Raw genomic sequence first — 26911 nt, forward strand, 5'->3', positions numbered from 1 at the left:
AATGTGTAAAACACTAAAGGGTAGATGTGAGCATGTCCAAAAATTGCTGGGAAAACAATACAACTGTACATGGTATATAATTAAGACGTTCATTAAAGATTTCCCATGACCGACTTCCGATGTAGATACAGAAATAAAACTTCTTACAGTTATTAGTCTTTCTCCATATAGGTCCTACCAAGAGTAGCACACTTTTCTCATCATTTTATGCAGCTGTGGACACCTCGCTTGTAGAAGTCAGCAGGTTGCGTTTGAAACCCTGTGATGATTTCAGAAATCAGTATCTCATCATCTTGGAAACGTTTGCCCTTCAAAAATGACTTCATCGTGGGAAAGATGTGAAAGTCAGATGATGCAAGATAAGGAGAATGAGGAAGGTTATCATAGCCACAGGACCGCGCATCCATCTGAGCAATGTGGGCGTTGTGAACAGGAGCGTTGCCATGTAGGAGGCAACTTTGGTCATCATTCCATGCCTCTTGGCTTTGGTAGCTTCCCGCATTTTCTGCAGCAGTGGAGCATAGTAATCTCATGTGAATGTACTACCTTTTGATAGGAAATCCGTCATTACTACTCCATGCTGATCCCGAAAGACAATGAGCATGACCTTGCATCGGTATAATTATTTTTATGTATTTCTTTTGTGATGTCGTTTTCCATCGTAATATTACTGTGTCTGTTGAACGTCTGGTATCAATTTTAAGAGCTGGTGTTTTTGTTTACGATGGAAAACGACATCACAAAAGAAATAGATAAAAATAATTATACCGATGTCTGGTTTCTATTTTAAAAAAATCTAAAACTATAGCATCTTCTTGATATTGTATGAAGTACAATATAGTAATGTTTTTTTTTAATATTCAAAATCATGCAGTAAGAAGAATTCATTTATGACGTTAATGTGAAATTTTCTGATAAACACAGGAAGAGATTGGAACAGTTTCTTCTTAAGTTTGCACTCATGAATCCTAGTGCATGTTTGCTGTAAATTATACTACGTGTAGCATTCCATTGCTGTAAATAATATTACTTGTAGCGTACCAATGCTGTAAATTATATTACTTGTAGCGTTCCAATGCTGTAAATTATATTACTTGTAGCGTTCCAATGCTGTAAATTATACTACTTGTAGCGTTCCAATGCTGTAAATTATACTACTTGTAGCGGTCCAATATGATGCTATTATTATGAAATGTCATGACCAGAAACAAAACTGAGAATTTAATTCAATAAATAGCGTATTTTCGATCATGTATAAATGGTATGTTCTGACAACACCTTTACCACTGGATTCATTACAGGTGTAGACGCATAAGTAAAATGTACACTTGGCGTTACGCAGTCGCTATTGGCGATAAACCGATAATGATGTTTCTGATTTTTTATGCCATTAAATTTTCATCCAAAAAAACCCAACACTAGATGATTAAGATAAATTTTCATATTTTAATGAAATTGACATGAAGATTTGATAATTTCAGATAAATGGAATGACTAGAAAGAAAAGCAGTCTTTGGTTAAATAAACACAGGCACCTGAAGTATGAATACTACTTACCCCCCCCCCCCCCCCCGATATTTTTTGCGGCGATAATCTCTCAGAAATGTGTGGATTCCCTGTCTATCTCATCCTAATATTGTTTTACGTACAATCGTTTCACGCTTGTTGTATGCTTATGAGGTTGTTATTTTATCATACCAGTAGAAGGTCAATCTCCAAAGCTTACAAAAAGCATGAAACGATTACATAAATCGAAAGAGGGAGGGAAACCACACACTTCGGATAATTATCGCCGAAAAAATCAAGGACGGGGTACGTATTATCCATTACCTGTGTAAATAAACCAAAACGAGTGACACTAGCAAAAAAGAGGAGTTTAGAAACACCACCTAAATGCGTTACTCCAAAATGATGCAAGAATCCTTCTTGGTCCATTTAAGCGAAAATTCCCCTCAAGAAACGTCACGGCCGATACGTCAACGAATTTCCTATATCTTTGCAGTTACTGCCCTTTCACAGAAAGTTGAGGGCGTGCTTATCGATGTGGTCCTAAGCTTCTGTAAACCTGGGCACCCCCACTTCTATCGTAACGTGCTTGATTGATTGTTTTGATGATTTCCGCCACACACAATCATTTTTCAATTATCTGGTAGCGCCCAGTTTTTATTGGTGGAAGAAAGAACCCAGATACAATGTACGTGGGAAGAGACCACTGACCTTCCGAAAGTAAACTGGGAAATTCTCTCACTTACCGGAGCGAGCGGTATTCGAACCCGCACCGGCAGAGGTGAGAGGCCGTGTGATTTTGAGCGTGATGCTCTAACCACTCGGCCAAGGAGGCCCGTGCTTGATAATCATTTATATGTACATTTGAGTAAGTTGATCTACACTAACATTGGTTTTCAAAAGATTGAATTACGCGCGAGTAAACATGTTTCAACAAAAAGATTGCATTTGAGATACGGGTTCGATATGATTAACATGCTCCGATCATTGACACCTGATGTACATATAAGTTAATCATTAAATGCTTTGCTTGCACATGTAATTTCTGAAAAGTAATAATGAAGAATTTATGATATTCTGAAGACATCTTTATCCTGATCCTAAGATGTTAAGGACTGGAAAAAACACAAACAAATGACACATAAATATAATCAATGACTAAAAGTATTGTACAGCAATAATTACACTATTACTTAACTGGCACTTATTTACAATCAGAAATAGTAAATCCTTATAATGATGCATTGAATTGAGGACCGCAACCAAACTCAGCCTATGTTCGTTTTAGCATGGACCGCAAAGTGGCGTGCGCCACCTGTATTCAGGGGGAAATAACTCGCATTGCACTGTGAAAAAAAAGTTTGATTTCGACGCATATGATGTTTCCCGCATATATCGCAGATCTGCTGGATTGATTGAGATTCCATCATTTCCTCTACATGCTACCCATTTTACTTTATAAAACATAAATAACTTTAAACATATCGATAACCGTCAATCCTGCACTGTAATTTTACTTGGGTACCCTTTGAACAAAATGATCTGAGAATTTTCCTTATACTTTTGAATAAAAGCAATATTCACAGTGCTGAAGATGTCTATTCTAGTAAGAAACTTTGCTTACGTTAAAAGGAGTCTCGGTCCCCTACGCCACAAGATTTTCACCCCCTACGCCACACGGGGTTTCAGTCAAATACTCGGCATATCATGATTTTGTGCTGGTTTCTTCTGACGAATATTGAGTTTCCATTCAAGAGAAATGTTTCTGGTCGAAAAAACTCGGGAATTTATGGAGTAGGAATGAAGATTTTTCATCAAAGACACCGAAAAATATACCCGGCGCCTACCCTACTTGTATATTGTCAAAGTGTTTAAGCAATTCCAAAGAGTTCCAGACTCCCCAATTTCTAGTGCTAGCTTGTCAATAACCATTGTCTTCCGTGCAATACATTTTGATATCTAGAATTATCTTAATTAAACATAATCAGTCTTTAAATACTTATCGACCTACTTTCTCCGCTTGGAATTCACATACCCCGCGCTACACCATTCACAGTTCCCGCATGTGACATTGTACACGGTGATTGCATTCAATTAAATTGTATGCAACTCTCTCTCTCTCTCTCTCTCTCTCTCTCTCTCTCTCTCTCTCTCCTTACATCCTGTAAAACTACAACTTACTGACCCAGTAAAACTGCGACCAATCGCGGCTGAGCATTAACGTTGTGATAAAATGTCTGTCTGTCTGGTGCGGTTAACATAACCATGACCCAATCTGCGCAATGTTATCTAGTCCTTCCTTTGACATGATTTATTGACCATTCTACACTACAAGATTAACAAAAAGTCTGCATTCTATGTTTTCTACAGTCAAACCTGATTTTGAATTAGAAAAATGTTTCACTGATTAAAATGTCTAATATCAAACACGTAACATCTGACGAAATACATGTGGGTGGGTATTTCAAATGAAACTTATTATATAGAAAAGATCATACAGGTTGTAAGTGTCACACTTTTATATTGGGCGTAAAGGGTAAAGGAAAGGCATACGTAGGGTTAGGAGGAGACGGGAAGTGAAGGGAGAACAGGGAGATGTAGGAAGGTTGTCTAGAGAAGAGGGAGAGAGGGGAGAGAGGAAAAGGTGCTGAAAAATTTGTTTGTTTGTACGTCCGTTCGAGACATTGTCTCTCATATGGAGAAGTCGTCAGGTTTAGTTGAAGTGCTATAATTATGACCTATGCATGGAAGCATTGAAGGGTTTACATCGTGCCAACGCCTGACCTGACAACTCTCTTTTTAAGGTATCATCCGCAAGAACTGCGACTCTCACGTTTAGCAAAGGTTCAGTTACTACCAGTATTCTAAGTGAGGTTTCCAGTGGCAAAGGAACGAATGGGGCTCGAATCCACGACCTCTCCGCCACAAAGCTAACGTATAAACCACTTGTTCACGGCGATCGAGTCGCGGTTTGTTTAGATGAGACATTAAACACCGAGGTCCCGTGCACAGGCAATCGCATCGCGCTTGGGTTCGAATTTTCTATTAAAGAGTAAAGGTATAGAACTCTAAATATAGAGTACCCCAGTTAGCCGATGTAAAAACAATAAACCAAATAATATAAAATTCTACTTTGTATTATATTTCATTTTATGAATTGGGGTAAGAAATTCATTCTAGAAATGATATCTTATGTCGCACATTCTATGTAATAGCTTGTTGCAATGCTCAAACATTCTGTTAGTCGTATAATACCAGTGCCCAGCTAAAAGTCGACCAAAAATAATAGGCATTTTTCCTAATTCATTTCTGCATATCTTGGGAAGTATACGAAATTTCAGGATGAAAGTTGGTAGTAATGTAGATTGATTGTGTATGGATATATTAGAATACAAAGTAGAATTTTATATCATTTGGTTTATTGTTTTTACACCGTGTCACACGTATCGTCGCCGGGCGACCGAACGTGCCGTGTGGGTGGACACGATTGATCGCCAACTTTAGTCTATACCCGAGCACGAATGGTCGCCACCCAAGCCCCCAGTCCCTTACTCTAAGTTTGCTTTTCTCCTCCTCCTCCTCCAGCACCTATTCCATTTCCTTCTCTTTCTCCCTTCTAATCCTCCTCCTCCTTCCTCTCCAAATTAAAGGAGATGTGGTGCTTTCTAGTAGCCTTCGATTAGCAATCAGATGCTATTGGACGTCCCCTATAACAATCTCAGCATATCCTATTCCGATTCGAACCTTCGACATGTTTCAAGTGTGCAGAGAATAGGCCTAATATATTCTTTTTAGAGAAATCAAGAGGCATAGCTCTTCGCAAGCATTCATGTTTTGATTCTGGAAAATGTGTAAATGCCGGAGTCGGTGACGGTTTATGCTTCGACCGACCTTTCGACTCAGATGTGCCTGGATTTACACAATATACAAGTTGTTTTCAAACATATAACAGTAATGCACAAGACTGTCACAAGGAAATCAACACTCACTTGCTATTAATCCATTTTCAACATATCCCCTGTCCCGGGTTTACGTTAACTGGTCTTGGGAGAAGCGATGTCACAATAGGGGACCAGTCAGTTAAGAAATGGCTGACGTAATCAAAGTTGTGGTTATGCATTTTAGAAGTTGATAAGTCACATGAGGATCGATCCACCTTAAGGAGTAGATGACCCCTACTGATTGTCAGGTCATGTGATCAAAGGTCAGGGGTTAAACTGGACATAGTAATATATTGTCTCCTATATTTTAAAACTTATTTGCTTAACTGACACCAAACTTGGTACACTGGTACAGCATAAGGAGTACATGACCCCTATTGATTTTTAGGTTACATGGTCAATGAGCTCTTGCCATAGGAAGATATTGTCTGCTCAATATTTTGAATTGGTGATACTACATGTACTATCAATTAAATGATACATTTGTATAATCCTTTTCAATTTTGCACCATGGGGGCATATATTTTTTACAAACATTTCTTGTTGTTTTTGGTTTACTAATCAAAGTTTTCTTATAGGGTGCGAATGAAGACACGTCCTCTTCTTCCGATGGGTTTATGGGCTGATCCACAATGCGTGAAGTAGTAAGTTTTAGTGCTGCCTGCTCTTCCTGAACTGCATGTGATTTACTTGAAAACACCTAACTATATGTTTATTTATAATTTTCAATATCTGCTTGTATATTTTTGTGACCCTTACATGTACCTATAATCATTGTTTATATATGTATATATTTGTTTGTACCTCATGTACCAGTGATCAGGTTTTGAGTGAATAAATGAATTGAATTGAAAAAATTAATGATAGACTTAATCTCAGGTAGGACAAGTTAACTAATTACATATGTTAATCAGTGCAAAAGTGAACTTGTATCCAGTGATATTCTCTCGCTACTGTGCACCACGAATAAATGAAAAAGAAAAGAAAATGCAAAAAGTAAGCAATAAAAATAATCTATATAAAGATTAATAAATGATAAATATAAGAAAATAATAAATAAAAATATATTTAATTGAACAAAATTGATAAAAAGAACAAAACGGTAAACGATTCCATTAGTACGGGGATATCTGCTAATTCTCTCATAAGTTTGTCCTTATTGTCTACGTTTTTGTTGTTCTTTTTATTAATTTTCTTTTAATTAGTATTTTTATCTTTTCTTGTATTTGTCTGATAGTTCAGCGGACGCGGAATATTGCAGATCAAGGATACGCATAGCGCGCGTGCGTTTGCGCGTGTGTGTTTCCTGTTTAAATTCTTAATATAGGTTAAAGCCTCTGGAAAAATTTGCATCGGTTGGATCCAATTTTCCATGGAAAATTTCTGGATCCGCGCATGTATAAATTAGTTTACTAGGTTTCCATACTCTGAAATTCTGAAATGAGTTCAACATTTCAAATATTAGGCTTGTACATGTATATTCATTTTACCGTCAAAACTAAGGATAAATAGATATACACTGTACAACCGTATTTTTGTGTTTGATCAATGTTGTATAGAAAAATGCAGAACTCTAAAACAAACGTGAAGAATTATTTGTAGATTTCAAATATATGAAAATATATTTGTATCTTTTCTTATTCCATTATCAACACGAAAATTTGTGAGGTATGTCTTACATACGTCAAAGGTCGCTTGTGAGGGTTCAGTTCTTTACTTTAACGTGACAATTAGCGCCTAATATGCGTATTTTTCAAATTCTTTATCTTTCTTCCAGTAAGGAGTTGACCACGTTCTTGAGTGTTGATAAACTGCTTTAGTAGACGAATCGAGTGGTAATTCTACCAGCTGCTTGCTCTAAAGCATCTGAGGAGGATTAAAAACTCTACAGTGAAAGAAAAGTTGTCGACACCTTTAACGTATTCAACAAGTGTCTGTGTTATCATCGCCGTGAATCTATCAGAAATCGGGTCATGGTGGCTTACTTTATACAGATGACCCATATATTGATATCGCAGTCAGAGTGCCGCGTCCAAGAACAGTTCATGTACTTTTGAGATGCCATATTTTTGGTGAATATCATTCATGTACTGCCCGTCCGGGTTTGCCGTTACTATGACTCGTTCACACCGTGTAAGGTTTTTAGTCGTATTAAAGCCTGCAGTGACTGCTAATGAGTGTTACCATAAAACCTGTATGGTGTTAATAAATTTCATTTGAGAAATGTTCTACCATACTGAGCCGTCATCAGCTGTAGGCGAAGTGCCACACATGTAGCTGCAGAACTTGTAGCTCTCTGGCGAAATAAAAATGATTGAGTTACCAGAGAGCTACAGATCCACCCTTGTAAACACCTTCGAATTACAGCGCAGTTCATCTGTGCACAATTGAGGTGCATTCTTGCATCGGCGTCTGAAACTATTAACATAAAATAATTCCTAGCACCCCCCCACTGCACTAGTGTTCATTCATACATGTAAACATTCATTAAAGCCCCATGCAAATTGAAAACTCATAGCTTTAGAAGAGAAAATCATAAGACCCCAATCGTGCACAAGAAAACACCTGAGCTGTAAATGGAAAGTTTATAAGGGGTGGATCCGTAGTTTTCAGGTTTGTCCCAATTTCCACCCCCAAGAGAGCTACAATTTAGCAACTACCATAATCTTGACCCATGCACGGCGTTTTACGGTTGTAGCAGTGAGGGTTATTAATCATGTTTTTAAGGTAAAACTTATACGGTACCAATTTTGATGCACCAGATGTGCATTTCAATAAATAATGTCTCTTCAGTGATGCTCAAGCCGAAATTTTGGAAATTCAAAATAACAATAAACCTGTAAGAGCTAAAAGGAAAACCAGAGTGCCAAAAACTGGAGCCGAAGTCGTAAGACACGCAACTTTCAGTGCGGGACGTTTAGGGAAGGAGTAATCACTTCCTATGTATCCGTCTTAATGTATGAAATGGCCACGGCACGGGGGAGGGTTATTCTCTTTAGAGAAGTCGAGAGGCATAACCTACATCGACTTCTCTTCGCAAGCATTCATGTTTTGATTCTGGAAAACGTGTAAATGCCGGAGTCGGTGACGGTTTATGCTTCAACCGACGTTTCGACTCAGATGTGCCTGGATTTACGCAATAGACAATTTGTTTTCAAACATTTAACAGCAATGCTCAAAACTGTCATAAAGAAATCATCACTTACTTGCTTTTAATCCATTTTCAACATGTCCCCTGTCCCGGGTTTACGTTAACTGGTCTTGGGAGCTGTCACAATAGGGGACCAGTTAAGAGAAAGGCAGGCAGACGTAATCAGAGTTGTGATTTAAACCCGGGACAGGGGCATATTGAAAGTGAATTAAAAGCAAGTAAGTGATGATTTCTTTATGACAGTTTAATTTTCTGTTTAATTAATACATGTATATTTCCTTAGTTTTTCTTTGACCTCTTTTAGCCGTTTCTTTATTGACCTTTAAAACAATATTTCGCAGAAAATATAACACCGTAAGAAACATGCGAAAGATATTTTAAAATCAATACCTGTGAATAATAAGACATTTCTAATTCAATTTTATCTTTGTTTAATGAAACATGACAAAATTTAGAATGTAAAAAACCTAAGTATGGTTATATATATCACGGATGAAAATCACTAGTTCCGGTTAACTGTCATTGTGAAAATAAAACTTGTGTTCTGTACAAAGTGTGAAAATACCAGTTTTTATACGCTCGTTAAAGATGGTATGGTATGGCGTTGTCCATCTGTCCGTACTTTGTGGGCAGGATACAGACCGAACCGTAAGCTAAAGATTATTACAACTTGTACATTTAATCACTATGATGAGAAGGAAGATGCCTATTGTTTTTTAAGGTTAGAGGTCAAAGGTTAAGGTCGCAGTATTACTTAGTTGGAAAACCTTGTAGGCAGGATACAAACCAAACCGTAAGTTCCAGGATATTGCAACTTTGTACATTTGATTACCATGATTAGAGGAAGATGCCTATTGTTTTTCAAGGTAAGAGGTCAAAGGTCAAGGTTGCAATATCACAGTAGGAATACCTTGTAGGTAGGATACAAACCAAACCGTAAGCTCCAACATATTGCAAGTTGGTACATTTCATCACCATAATGAGAGGAAGATGCCTATTATTTTTCAAGGTCGAGGGTCACAGTATTACTTAGTAGGAAAACCTTGTAGGCAGTATACAAACCAAACTGTTGGGACTAGAACCGTCAAACTTTGTACATCTACACTTTATGCTAAGTAGAGGGTGCTTATTGTTTCTTAAGGTCAAGGTCGTAGTTGCAGGATACAGACTGATTCGTTGGGGGCAAGGACCATCACACTTGGTACACGTACATCTTATGCCAAGTGAAAATATTACATAGAGAGTTCATGATTTGTCTTGTTTTTACGATGCAAAGAAAGTATGTTACACCTTGATGATTGCTGATACTACTTGAAGCCAAGTTCTGTTACACCCCAAATCGTCGCCGGTGACGATTTGGGATGGGAGACGATTGGGTTTCTTATGTAACACTTCAAATAGTTGCCGGTCCCTAATCGTCGCCAGCGACGGCGACGATTTGGGCATAACCTCACACCCCAAATTGTCGTCCCCTTTGCTGCAACTATTTGGAAACATCGTTTACAAACAAACTGGCTCTGTTTGTTAACTCCTTCTCCTCTACTCCTCTTTGTATTCTTCTGTGGTCCAGCTATAACAGCAAAAGGTTCTATAGGACCCTATAAGCAAGACATTCTAATCTTCTAGTTCGACCTTTACTTGTTCTGTTGTATAATTTTTTAAAATGATTTATTATGATCACAGTATTTGTTATTATTGTTTTGGTTTGTAGTGGTGCGGTTACTATTGAAAGAGTTGTATTAGTTGTTGATGATGGTAGTGTCATTGTTGTCCTCCAGAGAGAGAGAGAGAGAGAGAGAGACAGAGACAGGTCTGTCCGACAATAAATCATTTTGCCTTTTGTTGTAGGGTCATTAGGGGTTGTTAGGTCTTGTGCACCGCAGATTTGTTAGTGACATCAAATTGTATTAGAATACGCCTGTTACATGTAGCTCTCATTCCAGAATTCTCAATTTTAGGGAGGCAAGTCTGAGGGTCACTTGTAATCTACATAAAAAATTTTCAGTCCAATAGGTCGACAAATACGAGAGATATGAGTGCGGACAGACAGACAAACAAACCAAATGAAACTTATGTACCACCCATATAAGAGGGAGTGCAATAAAATAACTTCAGAGTAATCTATCCTAAAAACGTAAATAAGATATTGGCGGTCGACGATTTGGGGTGTACAATAGTACATCGCAAATCGTCAACCCTAATTCTAGTGCAATCTTGTCCAGAATCGTCGCCGGGGCGACGATTTGGGATGCCGGACGACGATTTGGGGGTGAGATGTCATCCCAAATCGACGATTTGGGATATAACAAGTTCTACAAATCATGGTGTACAGTGTAAGAAAAACGCGCTATATTAGCTTTTCAAGGGTGTATTATGTACCGTTGGCGGTACCTTTGTTATACAATGGATAAATTACAGCATTTCATTGTTGCCATAAATATCTATTTACTGGCGTTACATGTTCACACACAGTACACGAATGGTGGTGTTTTGTTTTTTTTGTAAATCATTTGAAGATAGAATGAAATGCTTTCACCTACGTTTTCGTGTTTTTTTTCTTTATTTTAAGAATATACATACAAACATGTATATACAAAGATACATGCATACATACTCCCGTGGGGATCCGGGTTAGAATAGGTCATCAGTACCCCCTTGGTTGTCGTAAGAGGCGACTAAATGGGGAGGTCCTTCGGATGAGACCGCGAAAAAACAACAACAACCACAAAACCGAGGCCCCATGTTGCAGCAAGTATGGCACGATAGAGAACCCTCCCTGCTCAAATACCGTAAGCGCCGAGCATAGACCTAAATTTTGCAACCCTTCACCGGCAATAGGAACGTCTCCATATGAGTGAAAAATTCTCGAACGGGACCTTAAACAATACACATGTACAACCTACCTACCCACCCACCCATACAAATTAAAATGATAATTTTAGTAATCGACTTTTAGATTATAACTCAGATATAACTGTCTTAAAGTCGATTTCGAACACCTCTGCGTCTTCTAAACATTGATTTAAGATCTGTAATTGTAATGTGAAATTGACTGAAACGGACAACAATACGTACAAATTGCACTTGAAATTGTACACTAATTCTACGGAATTTTAAAGTATCGTCACTAGTAAGTGAAGATTAATTTAAGTAATAGTTTATTATATAAAACGTTATAAAGATTAGACAGAAGTCTGAGCCTGTTAGTAATAAAATTGTTAAATTACACATTGCTTTTAATTTCTGGACCAAATGCTGTTTAAATTGTAATTAATTAACATTACAATATGAATACTATATCTATTGAAACTTTAGTGGTTGTATCCATCGTTGTTATTATTACTAGTAGCAGTTCGTAAGAACTCAGAAGCTTGTGTAACTTTATATGTAGATCAGAAAATTGTAAAGATCTAAACTAAAACAAAAATGTCGATCGTATTGTCGCTGTGTGTCACCCGTTGACCTTTTCGACAGTCTTTCAGTACTTATTCTATTAGTCTCTAAGCTTTTCACAAACATGTCATCATGCATTTTCTCTGTACAATGAGTACTTTTGTGTTGACAAGTTCGAAAGAGTGCTACGGAGGACACCGATATACGTCAATAGAATTGCGACTGTTCAGTCAAGAAATGGTGAACAGAGTGTGGGTAAATTAAGTGCAGTGACTCCGTGTCGGATTTGTATAAAAGCAGGAACCACAAGTCAGAGATGATCAGAGTAAAGCCGCCACTGATAGGTCCCAGAATGCAATAGGAGAACTGAACAGGTGTTCTTATCTTATCTTCCACAGTACTCAAAGACTCTCCCTTCTTTCATTTAGCTGTCGTAGGAGCACGGGAATCGCACTGGCAGCATATTGCTCACATTAAGAACAAATAATGCATTTCTGTGTTTTATTAACTAGCGCCATTTTGGCGGGATGTGTGAACGCACAATTTAGTCTTCACTTTGGAACAAATACGCAAGCGCCTGCAGCACAAAATTCTGGTAAGAATATTTATTCCATCGCAAATAGTCGGCAACTTATACATATAAAAAGTATACTTAGTCGTAACTATAAATCTGGCGCCTCGTTTGATGATGGAGCTTAACAACTCCGAAAATCTTACCACAAGCAGCGATGGGAGCGGAGAGAAGTCGAGCAGACGACAAGAACTGTTTGTTGCTTGTTTTCCATGATCGCGACAATTTTCTCCGAAGAAGAAATGAAGATGAATAAAGAAGAAATATTAACAGTTACGGGTTTTTGTTACCTATTTGTAGACATGTATTCTTATTTATTCATTAAAAGTTTTGTTTGAAGTTGTAAAATGTAAATACCTTTTTAATTTATCATGATCATAATAAACTCAATTTAAATAGTAGTGAATTTTGCTTCTTTATTTAAAAGGTATTGGGAAACCTTTTGCTTTGATCAGGAATATGGAATTAGAAAGAATATAGATACTGTTTTCTCTTCTTCAGTCTGTAAAGACAAGCTACCCAACTGTCCTGCGTTTGGGAAGACTTCTTGTGTGGCACCCTACGAGGAGTGGGCTCGTGATTACTGCTCTTTGTATTGTGGATTTTGCACGGGTAAGATTTATTCCATGAATTACACAGTGAAGCCGTTTATATATGTAATTCTAAACAATGATCATGATAAAAAAAAAAAAAAAAAAACGAGCAGAAAAAAAATCAAGAAATTTGTTAATAGATAACAGTGATTTCTAACGTGCTAAATATCAATGCCATATTATAAAATTTCGACTTCAGAGATTAATCATGGCAACTATTCTAAGAATTATTTAATATTCAGATTACAATGTAAACTAAATGCAGTGGTACTAACAATTTAATTTGAGTTATCTAGATAACATTAATTCAAATTCTAGGACCCCCCACAACGCCTGCTCCTTGCATTGACATGAAAAGTGATTGTAAACAGTATGGGCAAAACATCTGCAGCGATCCAAAATATGCTCCCTGGGTGCTGGAAAATTGTCGCTACTTTTGTAGACAATGTACAGGTAAGTACACCACTGAAACAAAATCGACTTTTCTTCATTTCTGATGTGTACAGTTCACCCACAATCTACCATGGTTATTGCAAAGATTGAAGGAATACCGCGGTAATTATTTTGCGATATGCCTTCAAACGTATTAACTGATTATTCAAATATTGATACACCTCTCACTCGCACTTTGTGTTTTGCTAATACAACAATGAAGTCGATAACTGATAGTTCAATTTTATGATCATAAAGATTAATCCATATATGCTGAAAAACAAATTGGTAGATGACTGTCGTTCATTATAAATCAATAGTCTGCATTACGAGATCGATACACATGAAAACAAACATGGCGATACACAGACAAGTTACCCCTCTTCCACGTATGTGTAGTTTTCTTGGACTGTGTTTTCAAAGCAGTTGATATAATCTGTCAACATCGAACTAAATACTTGAAAAAAACAGATCTAGCATACCCTACCATCTCACCTGTTTCGTCAACCAAAAAAAAAAAAAAAAAAAAAAAAAAAAAAACCATGTATACTTAGTCCGTTTCGGAAACAGCCATGACGTCACAAAGTGACCTAATTCGTTGCTGTTTAGGTAAACGACTGGCTGTATATTTCTGAGCCGTAGTAGAATAGAAGTAAAAGCCTTAGTTCTTGTTTTCCTAGATGATGCAGGATGATGTCCTCAGTCTTAAACTGTTGTTTGAAATATAAAAGCCTCGACTAACCCTTGGTTGTTGTTGTTTTGTTTTTTTTCAAACCAAAATATCTCGATCTCGGAGGTTATGCTGCAATATCCACGAAAATGGGAATTTCATTTCTAAAGTAATATTTTACAAAAAAGTATACAAATTAAATCCAAGTCCTGTATAACACGGTTATACAAAGCTCGAAGGAACGTCCTAATTTGTTTTTTAATTCGTTATATCAAATCAATTATTTTAATCCATGTAGGGAATGAAAATGACTTCGTTATGACCAATAATTTATCTTGATTGTGTTCGCTACATCCGTGTTTGATTGTAGTGTAATGGTAATCTAAAGAGCAATACAAGCTAAGTTAACAAGTACGAGCCAAATTGACAATTCAATAATCAATATGAAATATGATATACCCTCGTAATATAATTTATAAGAAATACATTTTTTTATATCAACTGTTTCAGCGGCCCAGCTAGCTATTGTGGACACCCAGACCACCACCATCCCGCCTGAGCGTAAGTATACTGTGGTATATTATGAATAGGTCTTCTGTCTTTCTTAAATGAAAGCTTCACATTTTTATGGATTCCAAAATGTCCAAAAGTTACATTATTACACCAACTGCACATTTTCGAAACACTGATTTAGTAAATAAAATCTCCACTATTTAAGTTTAGATTTTTAACTTGATTCTGTTTGAAAGGGGGAACAAAGTAGAACTTTTCTTGTTGATTTCTTGAATTCGAAGTTTTACTCACGAATATATATTTGATAGGAATTAAGACGGTTCACAAAGTATCATTAGTTTGTTGTGAGTCAAATTTCACTGGTTAATTTTACTAAAGGTTGTGTTGATAAACTGGATAACTGCAAGGATTATGGACAGGAAGCATGCAAAACCTTTGCACCATGGGCTGAGGACAATTGCATGAATACGTGCAAATTCTGTGTAGGTATGTGAAAATATCATCTACCTATACCACGAAATTGTGAGTGACTTTCGAGGAGCCAAAGTAGCTATGTGATTTTATAACTTGTAAGACATGTTCCGAATATACTTTTCCGATTAATGTTTGACGTATTTAATACCACTGATTTCCCCATTTTAGGATTGCCCACACCAGCGCCAGCTTGTGTAGACAAGATACCGAACTGCAACCAGTACTCCAGTGAGTCTTGCACCAGTCAATCTTACCGTCCATGGGCCGAAGCCAATTGCCGAGCCCACTGCCGGTTTTGTACTCCTTCTGGTGGACAAAGTAAGTAGGGTGCAAGTGAAGTAAAGCGTTTCTTATCAGAGTTATGGGTATAAAAATTACACATTTACAAATTCCAGGTCGCAATAACTCTGATTTGATATTGCATTTGATGGGTAGTCTTAGTTAAGCAGTTCTCTCTTGAGATAAAGATACACATCTACAGGATAAAACTTTGAATCTTCCTTTTCACAGAAAAATACTTGACAATGTAATTTGTTACATAGAATTGTATCATAATAATAACTAATAAAATGATTGTTTCAAAACATCAACAAAGGTTCAATTCTATAAAGTGGGCCCAAATACTGGAACATGTAAAAAGATCAATGTTTCAGATGGCAAGTCGTCTTTTCCCAAAGCTTTTTTGTTTATTGTCTCTAATATTTGTGATAGGACGTTTGTCTTAGAGTATGTATTTTACAGGTGCTGGTGGAGTACCCACTCCAGCCATGCTTGTTCCAGCGGTGCCCACAAGCGGTCCAATGACTGTTCCCGCAGGTACAAGCGGGATGGAAAAACACCGTTCTTTCATATATGCTTTTAATGTTTGCAGGGCAAGCATACATGTTCATCATAAGAGAGTTGGCATTCATCGTTTTGTTGCAAAAAGTTTACTTCCTGTGGAAGAAGACTTATCAAAGCATTGTTCGTTACTGTGTACATTTTTATCATTACATAAGCGGTGGTTGCATCATCCTTCGTTATCATCAGTTTCGTTATTTGGGTGATTGTCGAAGATCACGATATCAAGTGCTCAACAAAGGGTGCTATTTATGCACGAAATTGAGTATCAGCGAAACTGGGTTTTTTTTTACAGTCCACAAAATGATGAAACCACAGCATGTGTTCGATTTCTTGAATTAGATATCTGCCTGTTTCATTCTATGTACATGTACTGTATATCCTGGGTCGCTTTGTCTGGTGATTATCATAATAAAGACTTTTAAGATTCACGTCTTCATATGTTGTACCTTTGATATGTTTATCAGGTGTTTACCTTAGTTAGCCTTCCAACCGTTTGTTTTTGTTTTTATCGTCAGTCAAATCATCTCCATTTTAATTAAAACTGTTACCGCGGATCTTTCTCTTCAGTTTTTTAAAATTATTCTTTTAATATTTTCATTTGATTTTGCTTTTCTTAATCGTATTAACTTAACTATTCACGCTGACCATTAAAATGAAAATATTTATCTCTATGAATAACTGCAATAATTGATATTAATGATTTGTTGAATTGACCACACTATATATACATGTATCAGGGTTTCTCGCCATACCTACGCCGGTTCCTGGTAGGACTTATGCTCCAAGCAAACGACTGGTTCCGCGTTAGTATAAACTTAATTCATTGATTATGTTCTGCGGGAGGGTAAAATGTGTGGATACATTATTCTTGGGAGGAGAGCACTGCTCTGGATGTCTTGCGTGATGTTTTGTGCATCTTGAATTAAAGTATGATTATGTTGAGCGAAAACACTAAGTAAACAAAATCAGAAGAAGACAAAATGGAAAAATATTTTCACTGATTTGTTAATTTTTTGGTCGTTTTTGTTGTTATGTTTGGTGTAAAATGAAAATCTATCAAAATCTGTGTTAAAGAATTTGTATAAAATATGTTGTTTATCACTAAGAACATAACATGCATCGCCTTTTCAGCATTTAAACGTCAAGTACCTCAACCACCTGGAAGCAGTGCCAATCACGGGGGACCAGTGCCATTCGAACCACGAACTAAAGCCCCAACTACGACTACAACCACAGAAGCTCCTACAACTACCACCACTACAGAGGCCCCAACAACGCAGGCTCCCACTACCACAGAGCCTCCCACTACCACTGAACCACCTACTACCACTGAACCACCTACTACTACCACTGAAACACCCACCACCACCACTACTCCTGAACCAACCACCACAACGCCTAAACCTACTACAACCACACAGAAACCCAAAAAAGAATGTCATAACCTTTTGGTGCCTGGGTCTGCGCCAGAATGTAAAAATACTTTTATTATACTTTTGAAAGATTATATATATATATATATATATATATATATATATATATATATATGTGTGTGTGTGTGTGTGTGTGTGTGTGTGTGTGTGTGTGTACGCAAAAATATCCAGCATACATACAGGTGTCTCTCGATAAGGGACCTTGATAAACTCCGTGTAATTCAGAGATCGAAGACCGAGTCAAATCTGGAAATTAAAGGTCCGATAATGGTTAAGATTTATTAGAAAACGGAGTAATTTACAACATCCTGGCCGTGTGTTAACACACTGTCCTTCATATTTTTAGGTAACTGACTTATTTTCTACAATATAGAACTTTACTATGCCTTGATAAAAAAAAATATTTTAAAGTTTACATATTTCTTTTTTCCTATGTTAAAATAAACGTACACGTACATTTACAAGATAAATTTCTCGTACATATAAACAAAGTTTCGCAGTCAAAAAGTACACAGAGCACAATCAAAACAAATTTCAATCATTTTACACAAAACATACATTCCAATAAATAACGATGTTTCCTGGCCATATCTCTAAATTATATTCTCAAAATTACTTTCCAAACAAGTCGTCAATTTGGCTTTAGTCGATTTATAAAACGAATGCAAAGTGCAGGAGGAGGGTTAAATTTACTTATTAACCAATTAACTATCCACCCTACAATGAACCACAGGCGATATATCACCTAAATGAACAACTAAGTAATACAGCCGAGCTAGCCCCAGACAGTCACCATTTACCAGGTACGGTCCAAGCAGAAGGAATAATACGCTGGGGAAAGGTGTGTACATACCGTCAGTTGGAGAGATTGAGATTGAAAAACGATGAAATACGTTTTAAGGGACCCATATTATTCTCCGAGAGACGAAACGTTCGCGAGATCGAGAATAAATTTGCTTAGTTATATAGAGAAAAAAATCGGACCGTGATTTCACTTCGAGGGATCAAGAACTTCGAGAGATCGAAGTTCGAGCCGTTGAGAGTCACCTGTACTGTACTGTACAAACATACATACGTGCATAAATACATACTGTACATACATACATGCATACGTACGCATACATACATATATACATGCATACGTACGCATACATACATATATACAAGCATACGTGCACATACATACATACGTACACATACATACATGCATGCATACGTACACATACAAACATAAACTGCTATTTTTCTCTCTCTTTTATATTCCAGCAAATATGCAACATGGAGGTACCGCGCAGCCTGCTCAAGAATGTAATTTCATCTTCTTTCTTTTCATCTCTGTATTGGTTATTGAAAAATTTCTCTTGGCTATACGTTATTTTACATTAAACAATAATGACTTTGAAATACTAGTAATTAAGTTAACGACAACGGAAGTTTTCATCTCATGCTTTTCGTAAAAGAAATATTTAAACAGTAGAAGTTCCGAAAAGGGATTTACCTGTTTGTTCAAAGCAATGACCAATAGGCAATGCGTATTGATATAATAACTTATTTGAAAGGTCACTGGGTCACCGAAAAACCCGACAAAACCGAAGAACCTAAACCAATTTCTACCCTAACACCCATTACAATAGAGGTGACAACAGAAATTACTCCATCTGAACCAAGTGGAGTCAATACCACCACAGAACAAACACCTGAGGTCCCAACTACAGAAGCACCTAACACCTCTGACAACACAACAGACCAAGTTCCCAGTGGCAACATGACAACAATGGAAACCCTAACGACAGAAAACGGATCGGGAATGTCCGGAAATGTAACAGATAGCACTTCTACCACACCCGATAATGGATCAGGTGTTATGACTACACAAGGACCAGTAGACACTAATGTGACCACTGAAGGACCCGTGGTAACTACACCAGAACCAGATACAAACGCAACCACATCAGGATCAGTAGACATCACTGATGCACCAGTAGATACAAATGTGACCACTGCAGGACCAGATGTAACCAACAGTGGAACAACATCTTCAGGTAATGGGTCAGGCAGTGGAGATGGAACAACATCGTCAGGTAATGGGTCAGGCGGTGGAGATGGAACAACAACTCCAGGAAGTAATGGGTCAGGCGGTGGAGATGGAACAACTCCAGGAAGCGGTACATCTACTGGAAGTGGATCCGGTTCTAACTCTTCTCTAATTCCTCTTCCATGTGGTACATCACCTGATAATCCCTGCGGAACGGGTAAATATATGCATAAATGTATGTTCCATACCTTTGTAATGTATCATCAAATACCGTTTTTGAAGTAAAAAAAAACCTGAGTGACTTTTAATCATTATAGGAAATAAAACAGACAGCAGCGGGACGACAGGTAATTTGCAGTTTATTCGGGTTTTCGAAATACAACATTAGCAGTTTAACTCATCAATATGCTGTATATACCATATACGTAAGAATGTTTAAAGGTATGCATATTTAGCTTAGTCACTGTACTGTAACAGCATACTGCACTGTGTTACTTTAACATCATACTATACTATGTTACTACAACATTATACTGTTTAGAATATCCATTCCGCACGAACGACGTTGCTTAGAGCTTGCTTTTAATGCAGTTTGTATATATATATATATATCTATATCATAAAAGCTTGCTTGGTAAAACACCATTTGCGTTTGCTTATTCCCCCTTCAAGAATCTACAGATACAGACACAACAACCGATTCTGGAAATGTTGGACCTACCACAGATGTAGTGCCTCCGACCAAACCAAGTCAATCTATTACTACACCAATGGAAATTCCCTCTAAATCAATCGTCAGTTCAGAGTCCACTGCATCGGTAACTACGGAAGAGGCCACTTCCAACACACCCACAGACAAAGTACCAACTAAAGGTACTACAGGAACCACCGAAGCCATAGTTATTCCCACAAAACCAGATTCTGGTATGTTTTTATTCTACTATGACGTAGGCTTATTGTGTTTTCTTACTGATGATAAGGACTGCGGTGATTCTGTTTTTTAATAATAATCTTTGAAAAGGGTTGTTCAGTTAGTGTAATCGCTTTCTACCTAAAGGCCGTGTGTATCTACATAACTTACAAACATTCTAAATACAAGAATAAACACACGTCAACATAAGATACATGCGATCATATATCAATAGGCTACTCATACGGGGCTCGAACTCACGACCTCCCGGCCACGAAGCGAATGCACTAACCCCTGAGCTACCGCGACTGCTACTATTGCTAATATGTATGATGTATAACCATGACCATTTGTATGGATTTCTTGCTTTAAACTTTTAGGTACTACAGGCTCCACCAGTGACAATAGCGGCGGAAGTACTACAGGTAACGTTGATCATCCGGAACTAAGTTACGACTGACACTACCCGATTTCTTCCTACATTGTTCTAAATTGAATAATATATTCATGTATCAAAAGAAGACTTTTAGCCAATACGGGAAAACTGTAAGTTATTGCGAGCATCAATAACCCATTTTGAATATCCCTACTCAAACCGGCGGACGCTGCTTAGCTTGGATTGCGCATAAATGCCTGTTTGCAATAGCACTTTCATTACATGAAATTAGCTCATTTCTGACATGGGAACTGTGCTTTCTGATGTGTAGGCGTCTGATAGCAATCGGATCACGCGCTCGTCCTTTTCCGTAACCGGTAAGGAGACTCGCACGTGGATCGGCACAAGAATTGCATCAAATCGATGTATTTCTTCGCCGTAAGCGCGCCCGTGGATGAGGTTAAAAGGTCAGAACCGAATCCTTGAATAATGTGTTACATGTATTTATATTTTCACCAGACTCCGTTTTGGTATCATTAAGGTCTTATTCACTCTAATGCATAAACATGGACATTGATAGTGGTACAATACCTTGGATGTGTATAATATCTTAGATGCATTTGAAAGCTCACGTTTCAGAGTGTAACGTACGACTGTGATGTCATAGTTACGTTTATGGATACGTAGCAACCAACTCTGATGGCGTTCATCCACATACGAGGTTCATTTGCGGTTACGGAAATAGCCGAGTAGTTACGATTGCGTCTGATAAGTGTTCTGTGCATTTGTTATATCAGTGTATGATTTTATCATTGTTTTCATTGAGAATACAGTCGATAATGTTATCTATGATTAGGTCTAATATATTTGCTTTAATCAACAGGAATCTGAGAAAGTGATATAGGATACTAGATTAGAATGAGGGTATTTTTAAATCTTAAAACAACTCTCTGCAATTACCTAACATCCGATGCTTTAATTTTGACTTGTGTCGAATACTAGTATCACCATTTACAAATAATTATCTATTGAAGTATCACAATGGACAGCAATTTGACTATTGTAATATATTATAGTATCATTATTTACAGTTATTTGACTATTATAGTATCATTATTTACAGTTATTTGACTATCATAGTATCATTATTTACAGTTATTTGACTATTATAGTATCATTATTTACAGTTATTTGACTAGTATAGTATCATTATTTACAGTTATTTGACTATTGTAGTATCACCTTTTACAAACAACTGTTTGACTCTGGTAGTATCACTATTTACATTCATTTTGTTATAGCCGCATAGGCAATTATAGTGATGTATTTTATAGCTTTTAATTAGAACAATATTACATGTTTTGAATGTAATAACTTGGCTCTGTTGTTGTATGAAACTACAATATTCTCTACTTTGCAATGGTATTGCACTGAATTCTCCCATGAGCTTTAAGACCATTCATGAACACGTTTCCGCCAATTTTCAATATTTATATCGTTACCCTCTATTTTATCTAGGGCAACGATGTAACACTTCCCATTAAGCTTGACTTTATAAATGATTTTTCATTAGATAACTCTGGGGCTGGGACTACCACAGATATGCCGGTACCTACCAAAGGAACGACATCCGAATCCGCCGTCACTGACGACAGCTCGACCATTATTGTCCCAATCGTGACAAGCTCAGATGCCCCCGTTCCCACGACAACAACACCATTAGCTCCCACCAAATTTACAAATACGGGATCTACCACTACAATCATGGTTCCAAATAAAGGTAAACATCTAAATAAGCATATTTTAATCTTACAATTACGTAATTTATCCTAAAGAAGTCTACAGATGAATAATAATGAATTGTGTGGTAGTGCAGGTGTATATAACGCTTGTGAATCAGACATAATTGACAAACCATTCATGCTTTCTTCATATTGTATTGTGTATGTACATATCTATAAATAAATCACCCTCCGCATGATTCTTGCATGGAAGTTTTTAATAAAAGGTCAAAGGATTATATGCAAGACGCAAGGTTATAGTTCAATTTAGCTCGCCTGGACTGAATTCCAAGGCTTAAATGAACTTATCTATGTACACTTATTGCCTGTCGTCTGCCTAAACTTTTTATTTAGTTTTTTCTTCAGCAGATTTGATCACTATGTCGTTCAGAAAACTTTGTGTCTAGTGAAAATATCTAGAAAAAAAGAACTATTAAAGCAATTTGTATCTGAAGTTCTTGTTTTCCTCAAAATAGCTTCCAACACCCCAGATCTTAGCGTCACAAATGGCTACACAGCGGACACCAGCAGTAAGTAAATTTCGACAATATACTTATTTTAAGAGGTCCATATTTTTGCAGGATTCATAGTTAGCGCTTAAGACGACCTTTTTGTTGCGCTAGAATATGAATTCTTTATTTATCCATTAACATACATTGCTGAAACCAGCTCCGATTATGCTACGCATCAGACATTCAAAAGTGACCCAATTTCACCTACTAAACAAATAGGTGACTGTCCAATGACTATATACATGTATGTATCACATTAATTTAGAATGTAGTGATTTTACGCCTATAAGGGATATACTTTTTTCGTAATGTGCAATCAATACAAGAATTTTAGAACAACAAAAAATAGAATACTTTTATAATAGAACTGTTGATATACACGAAATGATCTGTAGTTTTACCTGTTTATGTACTTCTAACTTTTATGTCCTTCGGATGGGACGTTAAAGGCTGTCCTGTGTCAAGGATCACAGCCCCCTTGGCACGCAAAAGAGCGTTTCCCTTATTTCCGAAAAAGAGTAGGCTCACTGGAGGCCGTCAGGGAAACTCAAACACTCATAACCAAACATATTTCAATTATTTAACCGCCGTAAAATGGCTGAAATATTGCCAAAAACGGCGTAAAACCGCAATCAATCAAACCAATTATGCTGACTTTTAGATATGCTAAATAAGTAGACATCATGATCTTCAGTTTAAAATGATTTCCTTTGATCTGTTTGTTACTTCTATCGCTCTACATATCTCTCTATCTAAATATATCAATCGACATCTATCTATTATTATTATACTTTTTATTCAGGTAAAGCTTCAGATAAATTACAAATCATAATCAAATGCATTGTAGAATACATTAATAATGTCAATTAGGGATCACAAATGAATTTTGGGCACATTGTTATCATATGTACACAATAGCCCCAGATATTAACACAGCTACAGCTACTAACAACATCATTATCAAAATACATACTTGTCACAGTACCAGGTCTACCCGTTCATCTGTCTTGTACATGTATATGTATCTACAATGTATCTCTACTTATCCACATGTGTGTGTGTACATAGATAGATTATTTTTGATCATACATGTACATGTATATCAAGATTTGTTATGTGAAACATTAAATAAGAAGGCGATTGTACTAGAAAACAGTACATCCAGAGTATATAACTTATTTTGTTTACAAACTGTTTATTCGTATGAAGAAAAAAATCTGGTGAATAAAATGGCACATATCGTTGAGCATAAACAGATTGTTTACGCCAATTTTAGTTATGCATGTTTTTTTCCCCTACTGAAATAGATCTATACAATTCCTATGATTTAAATCATTATTTCTTTTCGTTTTAATTTTCATTGATTCGGTGCATCCTCCAAGATATATAGTTATGTGGATTACAGTAAACGTATTGTTAATCAAGATAATCCCTGAATTTTATTTTTACGATGTCAATAATCTTCAACCAAACTGTAATGCAACGCATTTACTCGATTTAATATGAAAAGTTATTTGTCGAGCAGTTAAGTTTACAATAGTCTACTCTATGTGTAGTATAACCCATCTACGAAATTTCGTCCCCATTGAGAAATGTCTGTATCTTTGTGAAAACTGACACACACATACAATCTATATGATTCCACGGTATCGTGACTATTCACGTATTAACTGATAACGGATTTAGTTACAACTTATCCTTTATCTAATGATATGATTAGTAGTTACTCAAAAACCATAGTAAAGTGGTGAATTTACCATGCATACAAAATCATTCTAAACATTTCAAAATGCATTTTGACTAACAGCAAACAATTGTACAAAATTAAAATATATAAAACTATGTGCATGGCTGTGTTATCCTTTCTATAGAGTATTCCATTTCAACATCCGCATCTTAGTATGTACATGTACTTTTACTAGATTGATACTTTGCATAGATTTATGATTCCTATAGTATCAGCCACTGGAATCAAATACAAAGAACAAGTTTATTAGTTTACTGAGAAATTTTGTTTCTGTTTCTATCATGTTGATGTTACAATCTTATTGGTATGGTCGTTTCTAGAATGTGAAGACAACCCAGCTATCCAGTGCATTCTTTATAACAAAACTCGTGTTTGCAATGAAAATGGGATTTATGCTCCATGGGCAAAAGAAAACTGCCGAGCTTATTGTGGATATTGTCAAGGTAACCTTTATTCATCAATGGCAATTCCCCCCTCCCCAAATATACTGTATATTGAAATTCATTGAAGAATTTTTAAACACCTTGGAACATCATTTCAATGAAAGAAAACACTATGATAACAAAACAGCTGAGAAACATTAAGCAAAATGCTTTTCAAATATTTCAGTGTTGACTACAACAATACCGTGTGTGGATCTTTTGGTTAACTGCGATGAATACCAAGACGATCTCTGTTCAAACAACCTGTATCGGCTATTTAGAGAGAAGAACTGTAGGAAATTTTGCAAGATCTGCACAGGAGGTATGTGTTGTAAAATTCTGTGTAAATGATACGTCAAACGAAACAAGAGGCTCATGGGCCACATCGCTCACCTGAGTCACATTGGCCCATATTTAAAGATTTTCCCCATATATTCGCCTGTAAAACTTTGGTCTCCTATTGTGACCCCATCCTACCCCCGTGGGCCATGATTTTAACCAACTTAAAATCTGTACTATGTCAGGAACCTTTCATGTAAATGTAAATTTCTTTGACCCAATAGTTCTTGAGAAGAAGATTTTTAAAGATTTACTCTATATAGTTGAGTGTAAAACTTTGACCCCCTATTGTGGCCCCATCTTACCCCTGTGAGCAATGATTTTAACAAACTTAAATCTACTCTATGTCAGGAACCTTTCATGTAAATATAAACTTCTTTGGCCCAATGATTCTTAAGAAGAAGATTTTAAAAGATTTTCTCTATATATTTGAGTGTAAAACTTTGATCCCCTATTGTAGCCCCATCCTACCCGCATGATTTTAACAAAGTTGAATCTACAATATGTCGGGAACCTTTCATGTAAATGTAAACTTTTCTGGCCCAGTGATTCTCAGGAAGATTTTAATGATTTCCTCCTATATACATGTATTTGTATGTAAAACTTTGATCTTCTATTGTGGCCCCACCCTACCCCCATGTATCAAATTTTAACAAACTTGAATTTGCACTATGTAAGAAACTGTCATGCGAAGTTGTACTTTCCTAGCCCAGTAGTTCTTGAGAAGATTTTCAATGACTTTACCAATATGCATGTAAAACATTGCTCCTCTATTGTGGCCCCACCTACCACCCGGAGGGTGGGGGCGGAGGTCATGATTTTTTCAAACTTGAATCTGCTCTATGTTAGGAAGCTTTCATTTAAATTTCAGCCCTTCTGGCTCAATGTTTCTTTAAAAGAGGATTTTTTAAATAATCCCACCATATTTTTGCATTTTTGTGATTGGGAGTCTCTATGTATCTCTTTATTATTACCGAAAAAACAAAGTTGTAATTGTATTCACGCTCTCTATACATATTGTTGTGAGTTCTTGTTAATCTTGGTAAAACTGATATATTCTTTTTCAGATACTGACTTTCTCACACTCCCCCCAACACTATAACAGCAAAATCTTACTTGCCAAGTGGCTGTGCTACTCAAGCAAAACTAGAATCAAATTATGGATCTTACTTGCCGTAATAAAAGTGACACTTTATAATAAATCGTGTTCTTTGTCTTGTTTGTGCAAAATCAAATCTTGTTACATGCAGAACAAGAATTTCCTCTCAT

At 36.6% G+C, this 26911-nt stretch overlaps 1 protein-coding gene across 4 annotated transcripts; it reads left to right on the forward strand.

Annotated features, from left to right (window-relative positions):
* The first annotated feature begins 12304 nt into the window (after positions 1-12304).
* Positions 12305-26844, forward strand: LOC125657884 (mucin-2-like). Of its 4 annotated transcripts, XM_048888763.2 has the most exons (19): positions 12315-12586; positions 13064-13174; positions 13474-13608; positions 14768-14818; positions 15149-15256; positions 15413-15562; positions 15986-16060; positions 16825-16890; positions 17219-17560; positions 18787-18828; positions 19080-19772; positions 19873-19902; positions 20228-20479; positions 20846-20890; positions 22415-22621; positions 23099-23152; positions 25202-25324; positions 25491-25625; positions 26710-26844. In XM_048888763.2, the coding sequence occupies exons 1-19, from the start codon at positions 12478-12480 to the stop codon at positions 26742-26744; spliced, it is 2763 nt and encodes a 920-aa protein (XP_048744720.2). In that variant the 5' UTR covers positions 12315-12477; the 3' UTR covers positions 26745-26844. The 4 variants fall into 4 exon arrangements, with proteins under 4 accessions (XP_056005967.1, XP_056005968.1, XP_048744721.2 ...); XM_048888764.2 differs by lacking the exons at positions 20228-20479; positions 20846-20890 and having other exon boundaries at positions 12314-12586; XM_056149992.1 differs by lacking the exons at positions 23099-23152; positions 25202-25324; positions 25491-25625; positions 26710-26844 and having other exon boundaries at positions 12305-12586; positions 20985-22552.
* The last annotated feature ends 67 nt before the right edge of the window (positions 26845-26911 follow it).

This window comes from Ostrea edulis, chromosome 9 (assembly GCF_947568905.1).
Source record: "Ostrea edulis chromosome 9, xbOstEdul1.1, whole genome shotgun sequence".
Taxonomy (NCBI): domain Eukaryota; kingdom Metazoa; phylum Mollusca; class Bivalvia; order Ostreida; family Ostreidae; genus Ostrea; species Ostrea edulis.

Excerpts from the sequence above, each read along its gene's own strand:
- LOC125657884 (XM_048888763.2), top strand. The coding sequence starts at position 12,478 with ATGCATTTCTGTGTTTTATTAACTAGCGCCATTTTGGCGGGATGTGTG. Across the intron at positions 16,061-16,824 it reads TCCAATGACTGTTCCCGCAG|GGTTTCTCGCCATACCTACG; the intron begins GTACAAGCGGGA and ends TACATGTATCAG. Across the intron at positions 17,561-18,786 it reads GCCTGGGTCTGCGCCAGAAT|CAAATATGCAACATGGAGGT; the intron begins GTAAAAATACTT and ends TTTATATTCCAG.